The sequence below is a fragment of the Nannobrachium achirus genome (assembly GCF_963921795.1).
Source record: "Nannobrachium achirus genome assembly, chromosome: 21".
NCBI classification, from domain to species: domain Eukaryota; kingdom Metazoa; phylum Chordata; class Actinopteri; order Myctophiformes; family Myctophidae; genus Nannobrachium; species Nannobrachium achirus.
Genome location: NC_137828.1, coordinates 30,571,594 through 30,598,130, shown reverse-complemented (window position 1 = coordinate 30,598,130; position 26,537 = coordinate 30,571,594). Strand labels below are relative to the sequence as shown.

The following is a 26,537-nucleotide window of genomic DNA, read 5'->3' as shown; positions in this document are numbered from 1 at the left end:
CGCCACATCATCAGCTGTGGACTCTGTGATGTCATCGTATCTCCATATATGGCCATCTCCGTATATGGAGATATAAGTCGTCCATGCCCAAGTATGGGCTGGTGAGGTCAGACTTTGTGTGATGCGTAGGTTATCTCCATATATGGAGATTCAACATTCCAGGTGTAACTATGGCTGCCCGTATGACGTGAGAGGTGGAGGTTGTGATATTTATGGAGATAAGCGACCAACGGTCGCTTATCTCCCGATTAGGGAGTCTTATGCCCTGCTCATAGAGATATGCCCTGCTCATATCGCCGCATCAGTATGACATCACACTGCTTGGTGTGTGCCGTCAGGGTCATTTGTGTACGGTGTGATGTCATACTGATGTCAGCAGTGTGATGTCATACTGATGTCAGCAGCTACCGGTATGTCTCTATATATGGAGTTATATGTTGTTCGTGTCCAAATATGGGGCTTGTGAGGTCAGACTTAGTGAGATTCGTCGGTTATCTCCATATATGGAGGGATGTGTTGGTTATCTCCATATCTGGAGATTCAACCTTCAACGATTTTGACATCTTGTTACTAATCTGTCGGTAGATAATGCCGGTCTTATATAAGGGTCATTTTTGTACGGTGTGATGTCATACTGATGTCAGCAGTGTGACAGGAGATAAGCGACCAACGGTCGCTTATCTCCCGATTAGGGAGTCTTACTGGTGATTATTATTCTATTGATTACTTGTTCGAAATCGATTCTTCTGATTAACTAGTACTGAAGCCCTAAAAAGTGTCACACAAAATTTGGGAAAATAGCTGAACAAAGCTGATCAAAGCTCACCACACGTGAGTTTGTCGATTTGCTAATTTTGCTACTTAAAAAGAAAAGAAAAAAAAAAGTATCTTAAAATTGATTATAGAATCCCAGCAAGCACGGTCAGGACCTGGACCAATCAGTGACATCTCGATTGGGGCCAGATCAAGTCAAACCATGACTATTCAGATCTGGCCTAGAATATCACCTGATTTCAACCAACATAAATCCTGCCCACGAAAACGGATGTCCTGGATTAATCAGAGAGGGTCCGATCAAGGCCAGATAAATATCATAACTAGTCAGATATGTCCCAGAATATAACCTTACGTGCTCATATTTCAACTAACTACAAACAATAACAATAATCCTGTTAAACAAAAAAGTCCATATGACGTCCTGGTAATGACGTCAAGATCATCCCCATATGGGCTGTGATCTGGCCTAGTTCTGAATGTCACCGGAGTCACCAGAGGAGAGGACGTTATCATTTAACGTCACCATGACGTCATTTAGCTTGCAGGGATAAATCTATTAGTTTAATGGACTGTTGCACCCTTGTTGAGTCAGGACACAGTGGTATCTATGGCTTGGCTATAGAGTGTGTTTTGTGACTGATATTGTGTGTATTTGTTGAGGAGGATTGAAGGATGCCAGATAATGAATGGCTCAAGACCCAGAAGTGCCCACAATCCATGCATTTCCTTGAAACGATTAACCCAACCTTTGTTCTCGTCTTTCTTTTTCCAAGTGAACGGCCAACACTCGTCACATTCTCTTTCTTTCTGTAGAACAGCTGTTTATTTGAGAAAGGTAATCGCATCCATGTGTGTCTGTTGATGCTCAGATCCCAAACTTTAGGAGCTCTTCCCAGAAATGAGTTTTAACTTTTTGCCAGACCCATGAAATGGGTAGGCCTACATAAGCAAATGTCGGTCCGGGTTTTCTATATAAAGGGTATATATGATGATGATATGATGATGACATGCCTACAAAAGGCATGATGTCATAAATGATGATGACAGACAGGGGGTCTGGCACAACCAGGTTGACCTGGTCTAGTTTTAAAGTATGAGGTTCATGCGAGGATTTCAGAAAGGCGAGCTCCTGCGGTATCACAAGGTTACCACACAGAGACACAGCAAGAGCTTAAGCTTTCCCCTAAGGCTGTTAGAGTCTTGAACAATTACAATACAAAACATAACCACTGTATATTATACATTTACATACAATTATAATTATTTGCTGTTATTATTTGTAACAATATCATGGTAGGTAAGAGAGTGTCCCACATTCAAGGTCCAATATATAGTTAAACTAGAACTTATTTAAATAAAATATAATATATCTCAAAGATATATGTTGGGAATGAGTAGGATAAGCATGAGGCATAGGAGCTGTTTTGTATTTGCAACAGGTCCAACTAATATGTGGCTAGTGTAGTGGCTAGGCTACATATTTGCCAGACCCATGAAATGGGTAGGCCTACATAAGCAAATGTCGGTCTGTCTGTCTGTCCGGGTTTTCTATATAAAGGGTATATATGATGATGACATGATGATGACATGCCTACAAAAGGCATGATGTCATAAATGATGATGACAGACAGGGGGTCTGGCACAACCAGGTTGACCTGGTCTAGTTTATATAATAGGTGCTCCTCAAAAACAGAGGTTGACAACTAGTAAGACGCCTTAAGGCGACAAGCGACCTCGCTCTAAAGGGCACATTGTCGTGCCACAGTGATGTGGACATCAGGGGACATCAGGGATCTCCATATATGGGCATAAAAGGGATTTGTTCCCCTGGCATCACAGGGATCTCCATATCTCCATATATGGGCATAAAAGGGATTTGTTTCCCCTAACATCACAGGGATCTCTCTAACAGGGCATCAGTAATGATGACATCAGGGAACTCCATAATGGGCATAAAAGGGATTCTATCACAGTGAAGCCAGAGTGTGATGTCAGAGCGGCAAACCCTTTCTGTTAGAGTGGTTCCCCTAACATCACAGTGACATCAGAGCATGATGTCAGAGCGGCAAACCCATATAGACCGTAAAAATTTGTACACGTCTACACGTCCAAACAGACGGACACGAACAAGCTGTGAAGTTTTTTATAGTAAACTGCGACCTTCGTCGCAATAATTTGGAGAACAATTACAGTATATAAGCATGATTTGATGTCTTTCTAGAAGTGTATGCCTCTTGGTTGTTAACTGCTGTTAGAATGAAAGCACTAAAATGTCATGAATCATGAGCTGGATAAGTACATAAACACTACATAATACAATCAAATTGCACTCTCCTATAATTATGTTATAAATTGCACAAAACCTTTTCAAGCCCATACAAATGTCAAAATCCCACAATATGTTTCTAAATCAACAAACAATTGTAGTCTCAAGTACGGTGCTTAAACATTTTCATGTGAAGGACCACCAAAATTATATGTATTTGACCACGGACCACCCATCTCAAAATATTTAGTTCCATGGACCCCCAGAAGCAAGATTTGAGTTACACATGTTCGCTTAAAAATACAAGATTTGCACACATTTTCACGACTTTTCTAAAATAGAAGATCTACAAGCTCGCAGCCGCGCTGTGAGCTTGTATATCTGCTATTTTTCAATAGCTAAAGTATAAAATAATTTAAGGCCCCTCCACCTTGTGCCCTAGTAACCCCTTGTGACGCCCCTGGTTTCAAAGCTTCATTTCATATATTGATTAACTCACCCAATGGCCAATGCCAAGTGCCAAAATGGCTCCAAGGTAGATGTGCCACGATTTTGTATGTTTTTCTTTACTATGCAATGAAAAAAAGACACCGAAACAGACACCGTTGTTGTGATTCAGTGGCAAAAAGAATTTTGTCAATCAGACAAATGGTTCCAGAGATAGAGCTGTTTGAATGAAAAAAAGTGTCCATCCACTAGAATGGACACACATTTTCTCAATCAGCTAAACGAGGGAGCCAACACACAAACAGAGAAAACCATCTCTCTGATCTCAGGTCATTTTGAAAAGAAAAAAAAAAAAAGAAAATCTATACAAAAAACACAAAAGACGTCCAAGACGTCATTGGCACCCAGGGCTTTTGAAAAAAGACGTCAAGAGACGTCATTGGCACTGAATATTAATGGTCATTTTCTCTCTCTCCAGAACTGGATGTCTTTGGGGTCGTCCTGTACTCTGTGTTGACTATGATGGCAGCCGTTTCCATGCTAGTCTACATAGAAGAATGCATCTATTTCTATACAAAGTTGCCATCCAACAAGAAGAGCGTTGTGATCTGGGTCAACGGGGCAGCACCGGTAAGACTAAAGGCAGTTTCATACTTGCATGCCAAACACCTGTTACTGATTTTTTGTCACCAAAATATAAAATAAAAAAATAACACAAACATTATCATTCACCAGCGTTGGCAGGTTAGTATTTCACCAGGTTAGCATTCACCAGCGTTAGTTTTACTGAGGTTAGGGTGAGAGTTAAGGTTAGGTTTAGGTGTATCTCCGTTCCCCTGACTTTCGTCACCTCCGCGCAGCCAATCACAAGCTTCCGCTGCCTTAACCCAGTTGCTTTTTTGATACACTCGGACTGAAAGACCTGCAAAAAACACTCTCCCGGGAAGCCGCAAGGGAGGACGATCTCTGTCGCTGTACTAGCGACTCCTATAGGTTGGGTCAGGCAGGGAGCGGCACTGGGAGGGATACCATGTTCCTGCACACTCTCCAGGAAAAACGCCTTACTGTCAGGTGAAAAGAAACAGCATGGGGATGTCATGTGTTTCGGAGGAGACGTGGTTGGGTGCACCCTTCCCGAGGCCTACAGAAAGGATCAGCAGTGACAGGGACTATACTATACACTAGGAAGTGGAATTGGCATAATCACTAAATTGGGAGAAAATAGGATAAGGGGGAAAAAATAAATGTTGGCTGAGGATGATCTCTTTTTTTTTGCTCCAACCCCCCAATCCCCCGCCCCCTGTTTTCTCTTTCTCTCTCTCTCAGGTGATTGCTACCATGTCATGTATGGGGATGTGGGTTCCCAGGGCTACCATGTTTACTGACATGACCTCTGCCTGGTGAGTGTCTCTCTCCTTCATGTCTCCTTTAGCTCACCTCCCTGCTGTGCTGTGTTTTCTTTCAGTATGGAAACCCCGCAGTGCGAGGTCAGCGGGCAGGGGAATCCACACCGCAAATCACGCAGAGTGATATACTAGACAACAGTGCTGGCATTGTACAATAGGCGAGGCTACAGTAATGCCTGTTTTCTCTACTCACTCTTTCTCAGAATAATGGAATACTTTCATGAATGAAAGCAATGAAACCTTCATTGTTACTTTTGGGTCAATTTAATCATTTCTGTAAGTAGCCATGTAATAAGCGGGAAAATTGACGGCGGGCTGGTCATTGTTGAGAAATAAACCCAGTTACTATGAAAACCTCCACCGGCTTTCTGTCAGTCCGTCCGTCCGTCCGTCAGTCAGTCCCTCCGTCTGTCTGTCACGTCACACTTTTGGCCCTACTCTTATCTCCAGCGCTGTTGCCCCTATCCATGCCAAACTTTGCACACACACTCCTTGGCTGGCTAACCACAACCTCCGCCCCTGATTTCTCACATTCCCCTCTTCTAGCCTCACCATGAGGTTGCTAAGGCCAATTTGTGTATACTTATCTCCCGATTAGGGAGTCTTACTGGTTTATGCCAGGTCACGGTGCGTCCAGTGCAACGTGTCGCCTCAGAAAACAACAGGAAGTGTTGATCAAATAGAATCGATTTTTGGGTTACAGCATTGTCTATTTCTCGCTTCAAATGTTTTCAAAAACATTCTTGAGACAGGGTTCCCAGTTCCCACGGTCATGAAATTCCTGGAAATATTTTGAAATTAGAAAAATATTTTTCCAGTACTGGAAAAATTTGGAATTGATCAAGGGTCCTGGAAGGTCCTGAAAAAAATAGCTATGCATTGTCTTTGGTTATTGATTTTGTTAATACCTCTGAAATGACAAATTAAACATTGGCCAAATTGTCAAATATTAGAGGCAGAAATTGTGAAAATAGCCGATCTACATGCTCACAACGCCTCGCAACGCGAGGCGTTGTGGGCATGTAGATCGGCTATTTTCACAATAGAAACGTGTTATACAAAATTCCTCAACTCTTAGTGCTCGTCAGGGTGCCGGGTCCCCAGTTAAAATATGATTATTTCGGGGGTCACAGCCTGAAAAGGTTGAGAACCACTGGCATACACTACCTGTCTTTGGGCATTGCGCGTAGGAGTAAGCGACTTGTTATTGAGCTGAATTATTGTTATATAGTCCTGGAAATTGGATTAAATATTCTGGAAAAGTTTTGGAAATTAATTGGTAAAAATGTGTGGGAACCTTGTTGAGAGCAATGTTTGGCTGTAAACGACATTGTGTGTTCGTTTACGGCTGCCATGTTGGATACAGCAAAAATCAAGCAGCGCAGCAGTACTCTGCTTCTTTGATTAGACAGCGGTCTGTTATAGAGCTCAGCGGTCATTACCCAGAAATGACACTCTGCTGAATTCAGTGATTGAGCAGAATCAAGCATTCAACCATGCCATGTAATTAAGCTGTACATATACCTGTAGATCAGGGGTCTTCAACAGGGGGTCCTCAGAGTTACTACAGAGGGTCCTCCAAATCTTTTGTGTGATATAAACTTTTTTTTACTCCTTTTTTATATTAACCACTTGAACCCTTGTGTCCATATTCTGAGAAAATTTGCCAAAAATAGCAGATCTACAAGCTCACAACGCCTTGCGTTGCGAGCTTGTAGATCGGCTATTTTCGGCAAAGAGGTTTGGTGTAGAGGGGAAAAAGAGCACACTATGTGAAAGGTCAAGTTTATTATGTATTGACGGTTCAAGTGGTTAAATATCTGAAAACACAAATTGACATGAATCCAAAATACACTGATGATTGTGCTTTCAAACGATTAAATGGAATCTATGAAAAGGTTGTGGGGGTCCCTGCTTCATCTCTCTCTCAGCTAAGGGGTCCTTGGCCTGAAAACGTTGAAGACCCCTGCTGTAGATGACTAACGTCACAGACTGGCCACATGAAGTCCGAGATCCACATGCAGCCACTCATTCTTTTAATAAGCTTGAACCACTCCACCTTGCCCCTTTGTTTACCTCGGTCCTTCTCCATTATGTACAAATCTCTACATAGCTACTTTGCCATCGTTGTGTTCAAGTTCCTGATTCTGATGCTGGAGGAGGTTGGTGGCGATGAGGCCTTCCTGCGAAGAGCGGGGAAACACAAACTGAAGATCAGCACGGGACCCTGTTGCTGCTGCTGCCCGTGTCTGCCCTATGTGGCCATCTCACGGTGAGGGACTAACACTTTCTGAGATCACTGTTCTTACATGGTTTAATTAGAGGCCGTCCCCAGGGACGTGCTGGGCCCCTGATTCAGCCCGGGAAAAAGAGTTGGAGAGGCCCTCATTGCGCGCTATAGAGACATCTCTCTCGATAGCGCTGCTGCTACTCAAAGATTTGTGACAAGTGACAAGCCAGTGGGCCAATTACATGAGTTATATTTCGTCGTTGTTGGGTGGAAACCTTGTATGTCCAAAACCGTTTGTTTTGTATTTATCATTTTAAAAATGATTTAAACTAGTGAAAACAGCTGATCTACAAGCACACAACGCCTCGCGGTACGAGGCGTTGTGTGCTTCTAGATCTGCTGTTTTCACTACTTTTGTGCAAACAGTTTAATTTTTACTTTTGTGCAAACAGTTTAATTTTTTCCTAATGGCCGGCCTGGACCGGCCGGGAATGAAGCGGCCGTTCGGGAGTTGTCCCGCTTTTCCCAATGGCCAGCACGTCCCTGGCCGTCCCGATAATAAGAACTTTAAACTTTCTAATTCTGACAATTTGGTCTTTCCCCTTCAACTCACTGAGTACCATTGACGAGATAGATATGACAGATCATATATTTGACAGATTCATGTTTTATCACCGTTTAATTGAGTTTTCGCTCTTGTCCACCGCATCAGGTTCCGGTATAGGTCATATCCGGATATGTGTGTATCCGGAGATTTTTATCTACATCCGGGTCAATGGTTTGTTTACGTCCACAAAGGGTAGAAAGACTATCCCCCGAAAAAAGAATTCCCCCCGATTCTTTGCACTAAGCAAGCCACATTCAAACAAGCCTAGCAATGGTTTATCGCGGTCACTTTTTGGAGCTGTGTGAAACACAGGCTCCCTATACGTGGCTGTGTGGGTCTGTGTGTGTGTCTGTGTGTCTGTGTGTGTGTGTGTGTGTGTGTGTGTATGTAGCCTGACTTCGGCGCGTAACTAGTGCCGCACCATTTACGCCACTCGTGCAATATATACATCAAAATGTGCGGCTCGGCCGGGAATGGTGTTCTATTACCTTTCGTTCCGATCCGCCTTACCATGCCGACGTAATCGGCAAAAAACGACGCTTAATTGTCCCCATTGACTTATAATGGGACAATGCAAGAAATCACTTTCAAGTATTTTTCTCTCGTAAACCATAGGAGCTACAGTTTCAAACCTCGGAGAGGAGATTCATAATGATTTTAAGAATGAATCGAAAAATAATTACATCACTCGGCCTCATGGTGGCGCTATAACGGCCCACTTTACGTTTTGCCCCGTAACTCTTGAACCGTGGATCGGAAAATTAAAATTCTTTTTTCCCTGGATTCCTTGGGTCAAGACGCATCTCCCCATATAGGCCACGCCCATTTGCGCCAGGATAGATTTTCCGCCATCTTGAATTTTCTCCAAAACACACTTTTTGCTCCTTTTCCTACATATTTTCTTCAAATGTCACAAAAATCGGTACACATGATCTACACACACACACACACACACACACACACACACACACACACACACACACACACACAGCTCCACTTCACACGGGTGTGATTTTTTTACAAGAGATCCTCCCGTACACAGTCGACACTGTTTTTTGGACATTGTATAACACACGCGAGTCCACAGATGATCGAGAATACGGCAAGAGCCTGGCAGTGAGGGCTTTATAAATGAATGTAATAATGGTAATGAATGAGTTAAATAAGTAGCAGTTCTTTCAATGCTGATTTGGGATACAAATATTCATATCCATTCTCAGTTTCATTTACAGTAAAGACGGATATAAAAACAAAAAGTGTTTGAGAGGAAGCAGCATACAAGAGGCAGGGGTCAATCCTCAGCTAAGATGAAAATCCTGTCCTTTGTCCGGTGTTAACATTAATTACATTGTAACAAATCAATGTATTTATTATGAGAGATTATAGTGTTACATTTCAAGGGAGAAAGGACTTTTTGGCTCATGAGTCGATGATGCCTAGTTAAAATCTTTGAATGTTGCATAACATCACTGATTATGTTTTAACAAAAAAGAAGCAAGGTCTACAGTTTGTTCTGTGCATGACAGGTTGAATGCCCCCTCGGCTATTTAACCATCTCAGTGTACTGAGGGGTCCCCCTGTGCGTTTCATCACATATTAGACCTATCACACCCCCTACTGGCTAAAACAAGGGCCACTGACCCCATGTTCTCCAGGCATAATCATTAGTTATGCCGGAAGAAGGTCCTTGACGACTGAAACGTTGCCTATATGTAGTTTAAAAGGCTCATGTATACAGTAGCTCCCGGGCTATACATGAGGAAGCTGGACGCTATCATGGCCCACCACTCACTCCCCCTCCACATGAAGATTGTGGGGAGTTCTTGCAGGAGGGGAGATGATAGATTCTCATCCTCCACAAGGGGACACTCAGTAGACTTAGACTGTCTTCTGTGCTGTTAGCTATGTATGAAGCTGAATAATTATGCAAGAGAGGCCCAGAGTGGAATCTCGCTTTAAGGCTGGTTTATCTTCTTGGTGTCATATGCTTGAAAGCTGCTCCACAGTCCACACAGGCAATTATGGTGCAGATTCATCAGATGTTAGCACAGTCTAGAACAGTGGTTCTCAACTTTTTCAGGCCGCGACCATATCATATTTTAAAGTGTTAGTTCACCTATTTTTGACATAAAGCTGTGTGAAATACTTGCCATTAAAACAGTGGTTAAAAATGTATTAATTGATTACCAGAGTCCCGTGGTCAGAGTTCTGGTCAGTTTCTAATGAATATTAAGTAGTTCCAATGGGGTGGGGGCCATTTGGCGTGGCCCAATCATTGAAAATAGATGAATCCACAAAACTAGCGTCATTTGTATTGTTGGCCTATTTCTACCATATAGAGTGAGGTTTTGTTCTGATCAGCTGACTGCGAAGCACCTTGTTTTGGGGAATACGTTGCAGCGGCGTAGTGATACTGGACACAAAAAATAGTACCATGTGACAGAGGGGTCAAAGTTGAACCAAAGTTGGTCTATTTGGTAGAAATAGGTCAACAATACAAATGACGCTAGTTTTGTGGATTCATCTATTTTTAATGATTGGGCCATGAGCCCCTGCCAAATCACCGGAACTACTTTATATTCATCTAAAACTGACCAGAACTCTGACCACGGGACTCTGGTAATGAATTAATACATTTGTATTAAACCACTATTTTAATGGCAAGTATTTCACACAGCTTTATGTAAAAAATAGGTGAACTAACACTTTCACTGGGGAGTGGGGACCCACCCACCCTGACAAGCACTAAGAGTTGAGGCATTACATTTTGTATAACACGGTTCTATTGTGAAAATAATCTCAATTTCTGCCTCTAATATTTGACAGTTTGGCCAATGTTTAAATTAAAAAGTCCTTAAATTGTCACTTTAGAAATGTGCAGATACCCTCTACACACTTAAACCTTATGTTGGTTTGTTTACTGTTGAGTGAGAAAAAAATGTTGCACATTAAATTAATCATCTGGGGACCCCCCTGGGGGTCCCGACCCACAGATTGAGAAACCACTGGTCTAGAACACAAATCCCAAAGATTTACAATGTAGCTCTTAATCCAGAGCCACTTGCAATAAGCACAAGGTAATGCATCAAATGCATAGAAGTAGTCATCTAGGATCAGAGGTAAACCATGAACCTAGCATCAGTCTATCTGTAGAATAACCCCAAAAATGCAATAATCTGTACATTGAAACTATACACACTATCTTTCATTGTCAGTGATGTGTTTTCTGCTGCTTTTTACTGCATTGTATGTTTTTGTAGCTTTTCTGTATTTTAGCCTTTAGTGTATTTAGCCGTGATTCTCTGTACAGCACTTTGTAAACTCTGTTTTTAAAATGTGCTATATAAATAAAGTGGATAGGATTGGATAGGATGCCAGGTCAACAATGACCTGGCATCTGCAGTCTACATTACATGCTATCTACTGTAATTACATTTCAGGAGGGACGACCATTAGGTTGAAGGGGCTTTATTGACAAGAATGAAAGCATACAAGCAGCAATATAGCACATAGAGATAAGCAGCAAATACAGCAGCAACTAATGACATGAGCAGCAGATAGCATAATGGAATAAGCAGCAAGCATGGATAAATGCAGCACTATCTAAACTTCAAGCGGAACCTAGGAGTGGCATATGGATTCTACCATCGGATCAGTGTACCGCGGGTCACGATATATATAACGTTATATCGTGAATTAAGCTCTCCGTGGACACATGATCCGATACCCCCAGCGGGGATAAGCATAATCCATTGAGGTGGACGCTGGGGATGGTGGTGGGGCAGCGTTGAGCTTAGCAACTGACTATAGCTGTGCAGCTAGGTCTAATGTACTCTGGGAAAAGGGGGGGGCTGAGGCCGCTGGCCCCCGCCCCCCCGGCGCGCTGTCAACCCTTAACTCGCCCCTCCTGAACTAGCTACGTCATGACTTCCTGCGCTCAATTTCAGGAGGGACGACCATTAGGTTGAAGGGGCTTTATTGACAAGAATGAAAGCATACAAGCAGCAATATAGCACATAGAGATAAGCAGCAAATACAGCAGCAACTAATGACATGAGCAGCAGATAGCATAATGGAATAAGCAGCAAGCATGGATAAATGCAGCACTATCTAAACTTCAAGCGGAACCTAGGAGTGGCATATGGATTCTACCATCGGATCAGTGTACCGCGGGTCACGATATATATAACGTTATATCGTGAATTAAGCTCTCCGTGGACACATGATCCGATACCCCCAAAGAAAGGACCCACGCGGGTCCCCCCCCAAAACACGCAATGCTTTAGAATCCATAAGGCTCCTAATCATCGGTGAGGATGATTTGTTTCCGCGGGCCTAACAGCTTGGACACTGCTGTGACCAGAAGCGCATATAACTAAACTAACCTATCTAAGCATACAAAAACATTGCGCCCAGCACCCAGAATACTTTATACATTTAATTTTTAATTTTTATTTTTATGCATTTTATATTTTTTATACATGATTTATGCAGCCCTTTTTAATATTCTACCACCCCCGACCACCTTGCTTTGCTAGGGAAGAAAACCTCCCACAGTATACATGGCTCCGCCTGAAGCGCCCTGATTACTCTCAGCTTGACGCAATCAGTCTTTAATCGACCGCTGGTTCGGTCACTCCAGCGTCGCCTGGCTGCTCATGAGCCTCTTTTCTTAGCGCAACAGAGCAGCACGTAAACATGCAACCTATCAGGGGCGGGTGCCCCGATTAAACGCAGCAGCAGCAGCAATTGAGCACGCAACCTATCGGGGGCACATGCCCCTGGTAAACGCAGCAGAAGCAGCATAGTGAAACCCTATGGAACAACCCTGCTAATAGTGCCTGCAGCACTATTAGCATCAGCAGCAGAAGCGTTAACTGAAGCGCGTCCAACTCCAGCTTGGAACCATCACGCTTCGGTCAGTCCTGTGTTGTGTGTGCTTGATAGCTGGGCGTGCAGGATCGGGCCGCAAATCTGGCAGCTCTCTCCGGGGTTCGTGTGACGAGGACGTCGGGCAGACAGCCCGGTGTTCAGCATGGACATGAAAGGACAGAAGGGAGAGTTAGTTCTGCGACTGACACTGGTGTACCTTCCCTGATTTTGACTGCGAGCTGCAGTCTTCAGAGGCCATGTGCTAGTCACATCTTAAGCCTGGCCTTGGTGACCGCATGTGCTTGCTGCGGAAAATACCATCTTAGCTTTAGCTGACCATAACAATGAAACCACGCCTAGGGTCGCTGACTTTTAGGATCACCGAGAAATTTTCGCAGCCCACAGAGCGCTCTGCTGCAGAGTCTGCTGCTGCACAAATAAGAATCTCCACGAGATACACGACTTGACCTTTTAAGGCAAGCTATGCAAGCCTAGAGAGCGGCTAAAGCCCAACATCCAGTACAAGTAAGTCGCTGCTATGTAACTATGATTGCCTATTATTAGCAAGCTTAGAGAGCGGCTGAACGCTCATGGAATCGAACGAGCAAATGCGTTGCTATTTACCTGCTAGAGTGTGGCTCCTCAGCGCATCTGGGAAAGGAGTTCCCACCGCTGGTGCTGAAACTGCAGCTTCCCATGTTCCCTTGCGACCTGGCGGTGGCGACGACGGTCACAGCCTGACAGCGCCCCCGGAAGATGGGCCGGCACCACGGCTTCCAGCACGACGCAGCGCTGGTTCATGCTCATGGTAGCAGCAGTAATAGCATTAACTGATGCTGTAGCAGGTGGACGGGCAGCCGGACGGGGGGCCGACATGCAGGTGGGAAGGCAGGCAGGCGGGCTGGTGGTAGGCCACTTCCGTCTGCTGAATATGGCGCGTGCAGGCAGGCGGGCGGGCAGGCAGGCGGGCAGGCGGGCGGGCGGGCAGGCTGGCAGCTCATGGTAGCGCCAGAGGTAGCGGAAGCTGCAGTTGGCCCTCTCCAGTGCTAACCGACTCCTGACTGGTCTCATGGAATTATACAGTAGTGGACGAAACTATAAAGATAAACATGTTAGCAGAAAACACTCAGCCGCTGCAGCGCGACGCTGCCATGATGACATGCTGTAGCAACCGCTATGCAGCAGCTCCAGCAAGAAGCTGAAAGGACAAACAAGATGTTAGCAGCAACATGTAGCAGCCGTGGCCCGAAGCTATAAAGAAAAACGCGATTTAGTGGAACATGTAGCCGCTTTAGCATAAAGCTGCAATGCTAACCTGATGCCGTGGCAGGGGGCATGCCGCAGCTCCAGCCTGGAGCTGTAATGATAAATATGTTAGCAGAAAACCTCAGCAGCTGCAGCGCCATGCTGCTATGGCGACCTGCTGTAGTAGCAGCTATGCAGCAGCTCCAGCACGAGCTGAAAGGATAGAAATTATGTTAGCAGTTAGACATGTAGCAGCCGCAGCAAGAAGCTATAAAGTAAAACACGATTAGTGGAACCTGAGCCGCTTTAGCCTGGCGCTGCCATACTGGAGCAGAAATGACAACATGTTAGCAGAAACACTCAACACCCTGGTAACAGCTTGACATGCAGTAGAAACAATACCTTGCTGAAATAATAACAGAATGTTAGCAACCAACAAGTATTAGCTTTAGCATGAGCTGAAAGAAAACATGATGCAGCCAAGCATCAGCCTTAGCTGTAATTATTAGCAGTTATGCTAGCACGCCGCCGCAGGTTGAGTGGAGCTACCAATAGCTGAAACTATAGGAGACATTAGTATCTGACTGAAGCAGCGGCAGCAAGAGCCACTAGCACCATAATGTGCCCATTTTAGCCTCCAAGATAGCGGCACCACGGATAAGGAGAAATCCTGGATATGCGCATGATGTTACAACAGTCATGTAGCAGCTTGAGCGTGAGCTGTAAACCAGCACTGAAGCCGAGTGCAGCAGCTACGGAAACACTACTAGAACATACAGTGAGCTATGTGACCCAATACTATAACCTTACGGACCAGAAGTGCTCTAGCCTGGAGCTGTAATGATACGAATAATTTAGTATCTGAAGCTGATGAGCTGCAGCTGATGGATGCTGAAACTGAAGAGAATATTTAGCTGGAGCTACCGAGCATTTAGAGAAGACTACGATTCCCTGCATGCACTAGCGAGTTCAACTGGTGACGTCAAGACCGACAGCACGCCTAGCGTTAGCGGACGCAAAACATTGTTTGCACGTAAACTGTGGCACCCATGAGCTTGCGGGTTTTCCTCCTTCCAGGAGCCCACGCAGACATACAAGCGACAGGAACCATTTAGTAGCTGCTAAGTATAGCAAACTAGCACCTCATAAGCAGCAGCTGTTTATAGAGGCAACGTTTTCAGACGGGGCCATACTTGCGCCTAGAACATGGCTAGCAAGCTGTTTTACCAACTAGCAGCTATCCTTACATTAGTTAAAGCTAGCCGGCTTACAACAAGCAAAGCTAGCCCCTGGCTGACTGCAAGGAAGGAACGCTGCTCAACAGTAGCAGATACGGCTGACAAAATACACCAATACGCCACTGTTCCCGACAAATACACCACTGTTCCCGATAAGCACAAGCAACTGAGTTAACCTTAGCGAACGGTCGCAAGCAAGCCAAGCACACTGAAGTTATTTTAACGTTAGCCAGGAGCCGCAACTGCTCCCGTCTCGATCTGTAGTATGCAAACTCAGCTGGAAAGAGCACCATTACCTTGATGAAGCAGTAGTTAGAAGTAGACCTCGGCCGTGTTTACCACAACAACGAACCCAACCTTTATGCCATAATCCTTGCCTTGAACCCAGCCTGGACAGCCGCTAATCTTTAGCAACGTTAGCGAAACCCATAAGCACCTTAAATTAGCATTAGCAACAACGACTGCCACATTAGACTGTAGCACGGAATCCAGCTGGCTTGACATGCTAGCGAACTACATATCCCATCCCCAGCGTTTAGTATGCGCTGACGACGTCATGCCGTAAACCACCGCTTGACATGAACTCGGCTAGCTCGGATGCTAGGTGAATGCTGCCGATACCTACAACAACCTACAAACTGAATCCTCCTGGCGTGTTTCATACTTGCTACGGGGCCACGTTATCACGAGGGGCCGCCGCTCTATGCCTTAACATGGCTAGCACGTTGTTTTACCAGCTAACAGCATCCTTACCGGAGTAGCCGGCTAGCAATAGCCACCGGCTAGCTCTTGGCTGACTATACATTGAACCTGTTGCTCCATGCTAGCCGATACGGCCCGTGCAGTCGCAAAAACACTGTCGCTATCATCGACAAACCCAGCGACTGAGATTACCTTAACTCATGGTAGCCCAGTAAAGGCCCACCGGGCCACAAATAAGTTAGCATTTAGCCCGTAGCCACAGCCCACTTTCTATGATCCTGAGTTTACATTTAGCCATGTTAGCAAGCCCGTAGCACCTTTAGATTAGCTTTAGCAACATGACTGAAGTACAGAATTCAGCTGGGGCACCAGCAACTTTAGCAAGACAATATGGACCTTGAAACTTTAGAATTCAGCGATTACCCGAATAACAATCTCAAAACTACCCATGCGACTTGGCCAAGAACACAGCTTCTAGCATTCAGTGATTACCAGAATAACAACCTCAACCTTCCCATACAGCCTGGCCAGAACACAGCTTCTTAACTAAGTTAGTTTGGCAGCTAAGAACATGAAATAAGCAATAGTAGATAGCAGGAACAGCCAGAAATACTCAGCCAAGTTAGGCACCCTCTCGGAGCGGTGCATGGGCAGCAGCACAGCTTCCAGCAGCAACAGGTGTGGCACCTGTGTGTGTCCTGCAGCGTTGAGCTTAGCAACTGACTATAGCTGTGCAGCTAGGTCTAATGTACTCTGGGAAAAGGGGGGGGCTGAGGCCGCTGGCCCCCGCCCCCCCGGCGCGCTGTCAACCCTTAACTCGCCCCTCCTGAACTAGCTACGTCATGACTTCCTGCGCTCAATGTTAGCCTTTGCATAAGCCTGCTAGGTCCACGAGGCTAGGGCAAAGATCACAGGAGGGGCTCCTCGTCTATTTGTGTAAATGTTGCATAAAATCATAATCTATGTTCATGCACTATGAACATGGCAGACTTATTTTTTTTTAAAAACTTTTTATAAAAATATAAGATCCAAAATCTCTCGCCCAACCACTGCGCGTGTGTGTGTGTGTAGTATACCGTACGTTACGTGCATGCATGCGTGTACGTGTGGAGGGTGTTCGCTTTTGTCCAATGCAAGAAGGGGGTGGTCAGAGGAAAACAAGGTTGGGAACCACCGGTTTATTGTACAGCAGTCCAGTGGAAGGCCATGATGAGACTGGCTGGTTACAGTGTTTTAATACCGTCTTTTCAATGTCATACTGTAACTGCAGGCAGGGGTACAAGGATTCACTGCGGGCCCCCATGAATGTTCTTCATAGGGGGAGGGGGCTTAAAGGAGTAGTTCACCCCCAAAATGACTTTTTTTCTATTGATTACTCATGCCATGGAGAGTAGAGTTCAATAATATTTCTTGGTTTGACAAAAATTTGATTCGAGTAAATTTACCCCCATTGATTCCGGATGGGCATGCGGAACGAATGGGGGTAAATTTATTGTTATCACATTTTTGTCTTAGGAATGCGATAAAAAACTAAAAATATTATTGAACTCTAGTCTCCATGGCATGAGTAATCAATAGAAAAAAAGTCATTTTGGGGTGAACTACTCCTTTAACCCATTTAGGAACCATTGGGAACGCATTATTACGCTTTGTGTTGTGCTTTAACTATTGACAACTAGCAGATATACAAGCTCTTTGTCTATACTTTATCTATTTTTCAATAGATAAAGTATAACAGGCCTCTCCACCTGGGCCCTAGTAACTCAGTCCCCCCCCCCCTCCCCCCTTCCCCCCCCCCCCCGACTGCAGGCGTTCTCTGTTCCTACTGAAGCTGGGCTCCTTCCAGTTTGCCCTGCTAAAGATCATCTTCACCATCCTCTCCATCGTCCTCTGGACCAACGGAAACTTTGACCTGGTTGATGTGAGTTGACGATGTTAATAAGCTCACACACACACACACACACACACACACACACACACACACACACACACACACACACACACACACACACACACACACACACACACACACACACACACATATCATTTGCAAACACTTGTAAAAATGTTGGGTTAATCTTACAGTAATCACATTCTTGATTCTTTGTTTGTTCTGTTATGCACACAGAAATGAAGACATACAAGATCCATGCACACATACAGTATCTGTCACTACGATTCCCGGAAAAAAAAAAAATCTATAATGAAAACTCTATATTCATGGCCGGGTGCAGATGAGGCCTGTGATTATCATTGTCATTTGCCTGTTGTATGGTGTACCTTATTTCCTGTTCTCTATAACTAATATGCTGTACGCATAATGTAATTTGTATTTCTATTTCATATTTCTATTTCATTTTCATGTAGTCCACTGTCAAGGAATGTTTTGCTAAAGGAAAAAAGAAAAAAAAAAGAAAAAAAAGAATAAAGCTTGTATAATGATTCAGTCTCTCTCTCTCTCTCTCTCTCTCTCTCTCTCTCTCTCTCTCTCTCTCTCTTTCAAATACTTTACCATAAAATATGTCTTACATTGTCAAAGCATACATATAACATAATGCATGATGGTGATTGTGTTTCAGCTGAACATCACTGGTGCAGCCATCTGGATCAACCCGTTTGTGGGCATCTTGACCATCATAGCCCTGTGGCCCGTCGCCATCATGTTCATGCACTTGAGGACCACCCTCCGATCGCTCAAAATCATTCCCAAGTACGCAATGTACCAGGTAAGATGCAGCATGTGTGATTCAATTACACACGGACACTATGCTTCTAAGCAGGCACATACAATGTATCTAGTATTACACGTGGCTGCATAGAAACCCATTAACCTCCCGTAGCCAGGCTTACTCATCTGCGAAGAGAAAAAGCCTGGGCGCGATATGAGGCCGAGAGTGTTTAGAAAGGTGGGACTTCAGCCGTGTGAATTTCCCTGGAAGTTTTTTTTTTTTTTTTTTTTTTACAGTGTGGTGGTTCCTGCAAACGTATTCCCTGCTTAGTTAGGTAAAGTTAGCCAAAAGTTAAACCAATCTGGGAACTAAATCAAAATCAATATCTTTCTTCACAAATGTGTTCATAAAGGTGTCAACTATCACCTCTGAACTTTCTCAATCACAACTCCCTTGGGGAACTTTGTGGGAGCCAATCAAAGTTGGGGGTATCCCGAGGGCCTGGGATTAAAGGGGGGAAAATAAAAAATGGCCAATATGAGTGTATGAGGTGTGTAATTAGGGTATTTTGGGGCTGCTGAATCCATTCCAACCATTAGTTATCAGTAAAAATGACTCCTTGGCCATAAAATAGGCCACAACAAACTACCTTTTTGTGTCCACAAGACATAATATTGTCAATAAAAAAAATGGTTGGAGTAGGGTTTGAATTCATGAAAACTATTCAAGATCAGGTGGGTAAGCGCACATCATGACACACATCATAACATGATACAATCTGACAAGGAACACTCAAAAGGGTTTAAAGCATAGGGACTAACAGGACACAGGTGAACTCGAATGACATGATTGGCTAAGCCTTAGCCAATTAGGCCTATTTTATGGCCAAGGTAGTCATTTAAACTGAAAACTAATTGTTGGAATGGATTCGGCAGCCCAAAAATACCCTATTTACCCACCCCATATGCTCATATTGGCATTTTTTTCATTTTATCCCCTTTAATCCCAGGCCCAGGTATCCCGATACCCCCAACTTTTATTGGTTCCCACAAAGTTCCCCAAGGGAGTTGTGATTGAGAAAGTTCAGAGGTGATAGTTGACACCTTTATGAACACATTTGTGAAGATTAAGAAATATATTGATTTTGACTTAGTTCCCAGATTGGTTTAACTTTTGGCTAACTTTTCCTAACTAGCTGGAAAGAAATCTGTTCTACTTCTCCCGCTCCTTCGGTTGCACTTGCAATAAACAATATCCAAACAAAAACATGGATTCTGACATTTGAAGTTACACTGATTAAGAGCGAGTTAAGAGCTACAGTACAATCTATTTAGGTTTGTTTCGCTGGGGAATGTAAACAGACCTGTTTACCTGTTAACCCTTTTAGACCTAGAATTATTGAATGCTTTAACCAGTGAAAAATAGCAGATATACAAGCTCACAGCGCGGCACCGAGTGCCGCGCTGCGAGCTTGTAGATCTGCTATTTTTGAAAAAGTCGTGAAAATGTGTGCAAATCTTTGGATGTATGTATTTTTCAAAGCGAACGTTTGTAACTCAAATTTTCTGGGTGGTCCCTGGAACTAGATATTTTTAAATGGGGGTCCGTGGCCAAATAAATATCATTTTGGGGGTCCTTCACATGAAAAGGTTTGCAGCACTTCCGCCAAATTCGAGCACCCTGGCAAATTAATTTGCAATGATCTACTATATCGATATGCAAAAGCAAAATATCTTAGAATTTTTTATCGTATCGTTTTACAATGCAGATAATCGGTCTCGAATCGTTTTGCAATGCAAATAATCGATTGTATGGAAAAAAAAAAAGAGTTGTCTATTTTTTTTACTAATTCCATTCCATATAGCTACTCTTGATCTATTGATAAATGTGTTTAATCTCTGTGTTCATGTCAAGGAGCGGGTTTGTCCATATGTGTTGAAATATAATGTCCATGTATTTGCTAGAGAATCACAGTGTTTACTTATTTATATCCATAATAATAGATTTTCCCTTTAAAAACCTGCATTATTGACACGTTTCACAAAAGATTTAATTTCTTTGCTAAATAGTTACCATATTGATTTTAAATCATTGAATCGAATCGTATCGTATTGCCATGAAATGAACCAATATCGTCCATGTATCGTATTGGCAACCATGTACCGTGATGCGTATCGTATAGCTATTAAATGTATCGTTACACCCCTAGTGGCAACCCATCATTGTCCTGGATAAATACACATACATTTTTATTAGCTAGACACCTATTGAATGTCAGGCAGGTGTCGCCATCCAGTCATATCTCTCTAAGAGGGTGACTGTATTTGTTCTCAGTAAACACTACACACTGTACGACAGTGATCATCACCCTTTTTTTAATTTCAAGGACCCCAATCTAGACAGTAAAGTCCACTGTGTTCAATTAACACACAAGTAGGTTGTTTGCATTGTACCTGTTAAAGTAGCCACTGATTGTATGTATGTTGACAGTTCTTATGGCTTTCAAAGTTGGATTTTCCAGTGATCGTGTTGTGTTTCATTTGATAATGTGTGTGTTTAGCTGGTGCTTATCCTGAGTCAGCTTCAAACTGCCATTATCAACATCCTGGCTATGAACGGTACCGTCGCTTGTGCCCCACCCTACTCCTCCATGTTCCGAGGATACTGTGAGTATAGTTTAACCTTTCATATCAGCCGTTCCCAACCTGTGGGCCCCCAAATAATTGGTAAAACACTATGATTTTAATAACAATATAACTTTAAAGGACAACTTTGTTTGTTTACAACAAGGGTTCATATTTTAGATTGTAGTAAGAGAAAATAAAAGTTGAGTGTTTAAATGTTTTCATTTACTGCTTTCTATCGTTTTAGCGATTTTAATGGCTTTTATTTCAGTGGTTGGGGGCATGCCTGCAAGTGGCTAAATATGTATTTTTAGACACAGTAGGCCCATTGTGACTTATGGGGTGTGACTTATGGGGGCTAGTAAAGTGTTACTGTAAAGACATCGCCGGCTTATTGTGTCTAAAAAGACATATGGGGACTCCCCCACAGCCACTTGCACGCATGCCCCCACCCACTGAAATCATGGTTGTTAAAATCGCTAAAACTATAGAAAGAAGTAAATGAAAACATTTTAACACTCATCTTTTCTTTTCTCTAATTACATTGTAAAAAAAAAACAAAGTTGTTCTTTAATATTAAAAGAATCAATGTAAAGAAAACCTTGAAATTTCAAACCTTGAAACCTTCAAAACTTACATTGATCCGAGCCGGAACACAATCGATTGATTATTTGATCATTAAAATAAACATGCTTTTCAAGTGGGCCCTGATCCAGAAAACGTTGAGAACCGCTGATCATATTACCGTCATTTACTCATCTATGAATCCATTCATATGAGCTTTCTGCTGGACGTTATCATCTTACAGTACCAGTGTTGATTTTGTCGACTAAAACTATGACGAAATTCTTTTGTCGACTGCCGTTTTTTTCACTGACAAAAACTAAATAAAAACGAATAAAAAACTACGCTGTGATGACTAAACTAAGACTAAATATATTGACAATTTCGTCAACAAAATAAAAACTAACTAAAACGTTAGAGAGGGACTAGTGCTGAAGAGAGTCATTTTATGTTTGGTTGCTCTCAGGTGTTGCATGCTGAAAATATCAGATCTACAAGCTCACAACGCGTCACGCTGCAACGCGTTGTGAGCTTGTAGAGGCCTGCCAAAATACATTTCAGTTGACTAAATCAACTGTAGATTTAGTCGCAAATAAAATCTTATGATATTTAGTTGACTAAAATTTTACTAAAACTAAAACCTTTCAGGTGACTAAATTATGACTAAAACTAAATTATTATTTTTTTTTTTCAAAAGACTATGACTAAAACTAAATCAAAATTTGCTGTCAAAAACAACACTGTACAGCATGGGTGCCCACACATTTTTGACGTGAGATCTACTTTTAAAATGACTAGCTCAACATGATCTAACCATCCAAAATGTTTTAGCTGAGGGCCTGAGGGGGGCTTTGGAATAGCAGCACTGGCGTTATATTTTAGACAAACACACTTACTATGTGTATTGTATTGGAGGTTTGCTTACTTTAGAAGCCATGAAGGGAGCTCACAGGCCATTCTTGATGTCATATTGACATATTCTTTTTATATTTTAATTATATTTTTAGAGGCATGTCATGTGGTCTACCTGCACACCCTTGGTGATCTACTGGTAGATCATGATCAACCTTTTGGGCACCCCTGCTGTACAGTACCTGCTGTGACCTCTGGCTCTGTTCTCTCTAGTGATGAGTCAACAACTGCTGATCCTGGAGATGTTCATCATCACACTGGTGAACCGCTTGTTGTACCGTCGACAGTACGAAGCTTTACCATCGGAGGCTTACAAGGACAACGAGAACACTTGCATGATCACAGGGCCGGAGAGCGCATGAGCTGTGTGTGTGTGTGTGTGTGTGTGTGTGTGTGTGTGTGTGTGTGTGTGTGTGTGTGTGTGTGTGTGTGTGTGTGGGTGTGCGTCACAGTGCGTGTGTGCACGCGTGCGCGCGCGTGTGTGTGTCTGTGTGTGTGTGTGTGTGTGTGTGCGTGCGCGCGTGTGTGAAATATGTTTGCAATCCTACATGCTATTGTATTGGTATATACTGTATGTGTTAAGCTGTGTCTTTGCACTACTGCAAAACAAAGAGAACATAATGAGGGGAGCATAAGGACCATGACAACATGCAACAGACGATATAAATAACCAGGACAAGACCTCCTGCGGTGGACTGGTGGAAAGTATATGCCTGGAGCCCCCATAAGAACACAGCATGTATTGGACTGATGTAATACACTGACTGGCCTCCGGGTGTCATGGATTTGCAAAGCTTTACACATCTTTGGAAAGGCCTTCCTATCAAACATCAACAGGATTTTGGTGTTCCCAGCTTTTTAGCTTCGTAATAATTCCAGTTGGATACTTGTCTTATTTTGTTTTTATTTTATTACAGTGTGTTCCTCATCTTCATTGTTACAAAGGTCCGGTCACCGCCACATATCTTTTCTGACCACTGTCACAACTCGCGCTGACAACCTTTAATGTCACCGCAGCATGATTTAACAAAGAGATTAGCCTATATGCATATCAATAGGCCTACATCATTGTCTGAACCTGTTAACGCCTTCAATGTAGGCGTCATTAAAACCGCGTACCCCCAAACGTTGAATCACCAATGCAACACTGCTCATCTTACTTTGAGGCGATGTTGCACAATAGCCTCGCAACAGCCGGAGAGTCTGGGAGTTGTCCATAGACAACGCATTACACGATGACGTAGTTAATTACTTTGACTGACAGGTCCAGTCAGTAGCCACCAGCGCATCAAAACATCGTCGGCAGAACAGCAAATACGTCTTTTCCAGACAGAAATTCCAAAGGTGCAAACTGTTGTTCGTTTTTAAGTTATAAGATGCCGTTGATTTCAGATAAAACTTCGCTTAATGCAGCTTTTATTTGCGATTTGTGAACTTGCGTCGGACATGGAGTCCGCCATGTTTGTTTACAAAATGCAAGAGCTGTAGCAGCCGCTCGACCAATCAGGAGCGGTGTGAGGCGGGTCGCTCAAAATGCAGCCTTTTGATTGGAAATTAGAAACCCAAGTTCTAATAAAGAGGCTCGATGGGAGGGACACCAGACCGAGAAAGGAATTATTTACAATTATTTTGTAAATAATTTACAATTGCTGACCCACATCGGTAGGCTATTAGACAGCAGTGGCATTGTATTGATGAAACCGTGTAAGATGAACACATTTTTCCATTTCCATTTGAATGTAATGTTTTCACTGTCAGACTGTGTCAACTATCCTTTTTAGACTTTTTAATGAAAAGCATCTCATCATCATCCCAAACTGTGTTTCACGTGCCTTAAACATTAATTAATTGTTTCTCTCTGTTCTATAAGAAAAGACCTTGAAACATGAAAAATGTCTTCAAAAAGGAGTATGACTGGCTCCTGATAAAATGTTCATTTGAAACCTTTTTTATGAATTAGACATCCTCCAAGTGCCACATTCAAGGATGGGACCTGCACAAAATGATTACACAAGCATCTGCAACATGTTATTCCACCATCCACACACATATCAGTAGTTGTTATGTACACACCTCTTTATTTATGACCTTTTATGGCAATATTGTTATACAGTGCTGTTCCAGGTCCTAAATTAGTCATTCACTTTGTTCTGGCCCACCATCTAATCATGGCTTAGATCAGAGGTCTTCAACGTTTTCAGGCCAAGGACCCCTTAGTTGAGAGACAGATGAAACAGGGACCCCCACAACCTTGTCATAGATTCCCATATCGTTTCATTGTTTGACAGCACAATCATTAGTGTTTTTTGGATTGTGTTTTCACTTTTCAGATATTCAACCACTTGACTTGAACTCAATACTTCTCCCCCTCTACACCACACCTATTTGCCGAAAATAGCCGATCTACAAGCTCGCAACGCCTCGCAGCGCGAGGCGTTGTGAACTTGTAGATCTGCTATGTTTGGCTTAAGTTCTCTGGTTCAGGTTAATCTGGTTAAGAATCTGGTTTAAAAGGAGATTTTATTATTTTCTTTCTATCACACAATGATTTGGAGGACCCCCTGTAGTAACTCTAAGGACCCCCTAGGGGTCCCGGACCCCCTGTTGAAGACCCATGGCTTAGATGTAAATTGGCCTGAGGTGAAGCTAACCCCTGCAATAGAATATTGGTCTCTACATTTGCATTTTATTTTGTTTTCATAATTGGACCTGTACTGTCTGTCACCATTGTTCAACCATAAAATGACAGTATATCATCGATTGAAATGTCATACTTCATATTGTGTCTTGTCTTGTCTTGTGTCATTTTATCATCTTCAATTAATTCTGAAAGTCATTTTTCCTGCAGACTGGTGATGTCTTTCCGCACACAGCCGCTAGGTGGTAGTATAAGAATAACGTAGGTCTGGTAGACATGACAGCACAGACTGAACTGTCAAAGAGCTCTGGACTGGTGGCCAGTGGTGTAAAGTAACTAAGTAGATTTACTTAAGTACTGCAGTGTACTTAGTACAATTTTTGGGTATTTGTACTTTACTCGAGTATTTCCAATTTCCAATAGGCTACTATTACTTCTACTGCACTACATCTCTCCAGTGCTCCACTACATGTATTTGAAAACTTAAGTTACTTTAGTTACTTTGAAGATTGATTATTACAAAACATAGACTACATTAAACACTTAAAACCTAGATACATTTTGTCCAATTTGAGTACTTCTATTCATATTGTAGGCCTACTTTTACTCCACTTGAACACTTGAGCTTGTAAATTTGTACTAGGCCTACTGTAGATCTGTATTATTTATCATCTTAACCATGATTTTAGAGCAAAAAGTGTAGGATCAGTGTCCAAAAAAGTATTTGAAAAAGTCGTCCTGATGGTGGCGCTATATGGGACAGATCCATGTTGAAGACATGATAGTGTAGACCAAGTGTGTACCGATTTGCGTGATTTGAGGGCAAAATTTGTGGGAGCAGTGTCCAAAAATGTGTTTTGCAAGAATCGGCCTCATGGTGGCACTAGAAGAGGGCCATGTGAGAAGGAGGAGGTTGTGATTTGGCAGCCAAAAATGTTGGCATGGATCGGATTCGGGGCCACGGTTGCGGAGATATGACATATGAGAAGGGCAAAAGTGTGACGTGTGACTGACAGACTGACTGACGGACGGACGGACGGACGGACTGACTGACAGCTGGTGGACTCGGAGGTTTTGATAACTGCGACCTAACGGTCGCAATTAACCTGTTGTATGGTTGTGTGATGTCCTGCGCAGTACGCTATCTATACTATAATTTTGCGAATGTCTGTCTGTCTGTCTGAGTGAGTGAGTGAGTGAGTGTCTGTCACAGTGTTTCTCCTCAGTGGCTGGAGCAATTGATCTGAAATCGCATCACCATAAGCATATGAACACACCTGACATAACTGTGAAGCCCGTTTGTCACTTTCACAAATCGTATGCTGTATATTAGCATTTTT

The 26,537-nt window shown here is 43.1% G+C and overlaps 1 protein-coding gene across 1 annotated transcript in view; it reads left to right on the top strand.

Moving 5' to 3' along the window:
• slc51a (solute carrier family 51 member A) overlaps window positions 1–25,337 on the top strand; it is a 35,996-nt gene extending 10,659 nt beyond the window's left edge. Inside the window, exons 2-8 of the mRNA XM_080752058.1 lie at window positions 3,969–4,120; window positions 4,817–4,890; window positions 7,010–7,168; window positions 17,600–17,711; window positions 18,370–18,516; window positions 21,020–21,125; window positions 22,773–25,337. Of these exons, the coding sequence (XP_080608184.1) occupies window positions 3,969–4,120; window positions 4,817–4,890; window positions 7,010–7,168; window positions 17,600–17,711; window positions 18,370–18,516; window positions 21,020–21,125; window positions 22,773–22,921 (899 nt within the window). The 3' untranslated portion in view covers window positions 22,922–25,337. The remainder of the gene's footprint in view (window positions 1–3,968; window positions 4,121–4,816; window positions 4,891–7,009; window positions 7,169–17,599; window positions 17,712–18,369; window positions 18,517–21,019; window positions 21,126–22,772) is intronic.
• The last annotated feature ends 1,200 nt before the right edge of the window (window positions 25,338–26,537 follow it).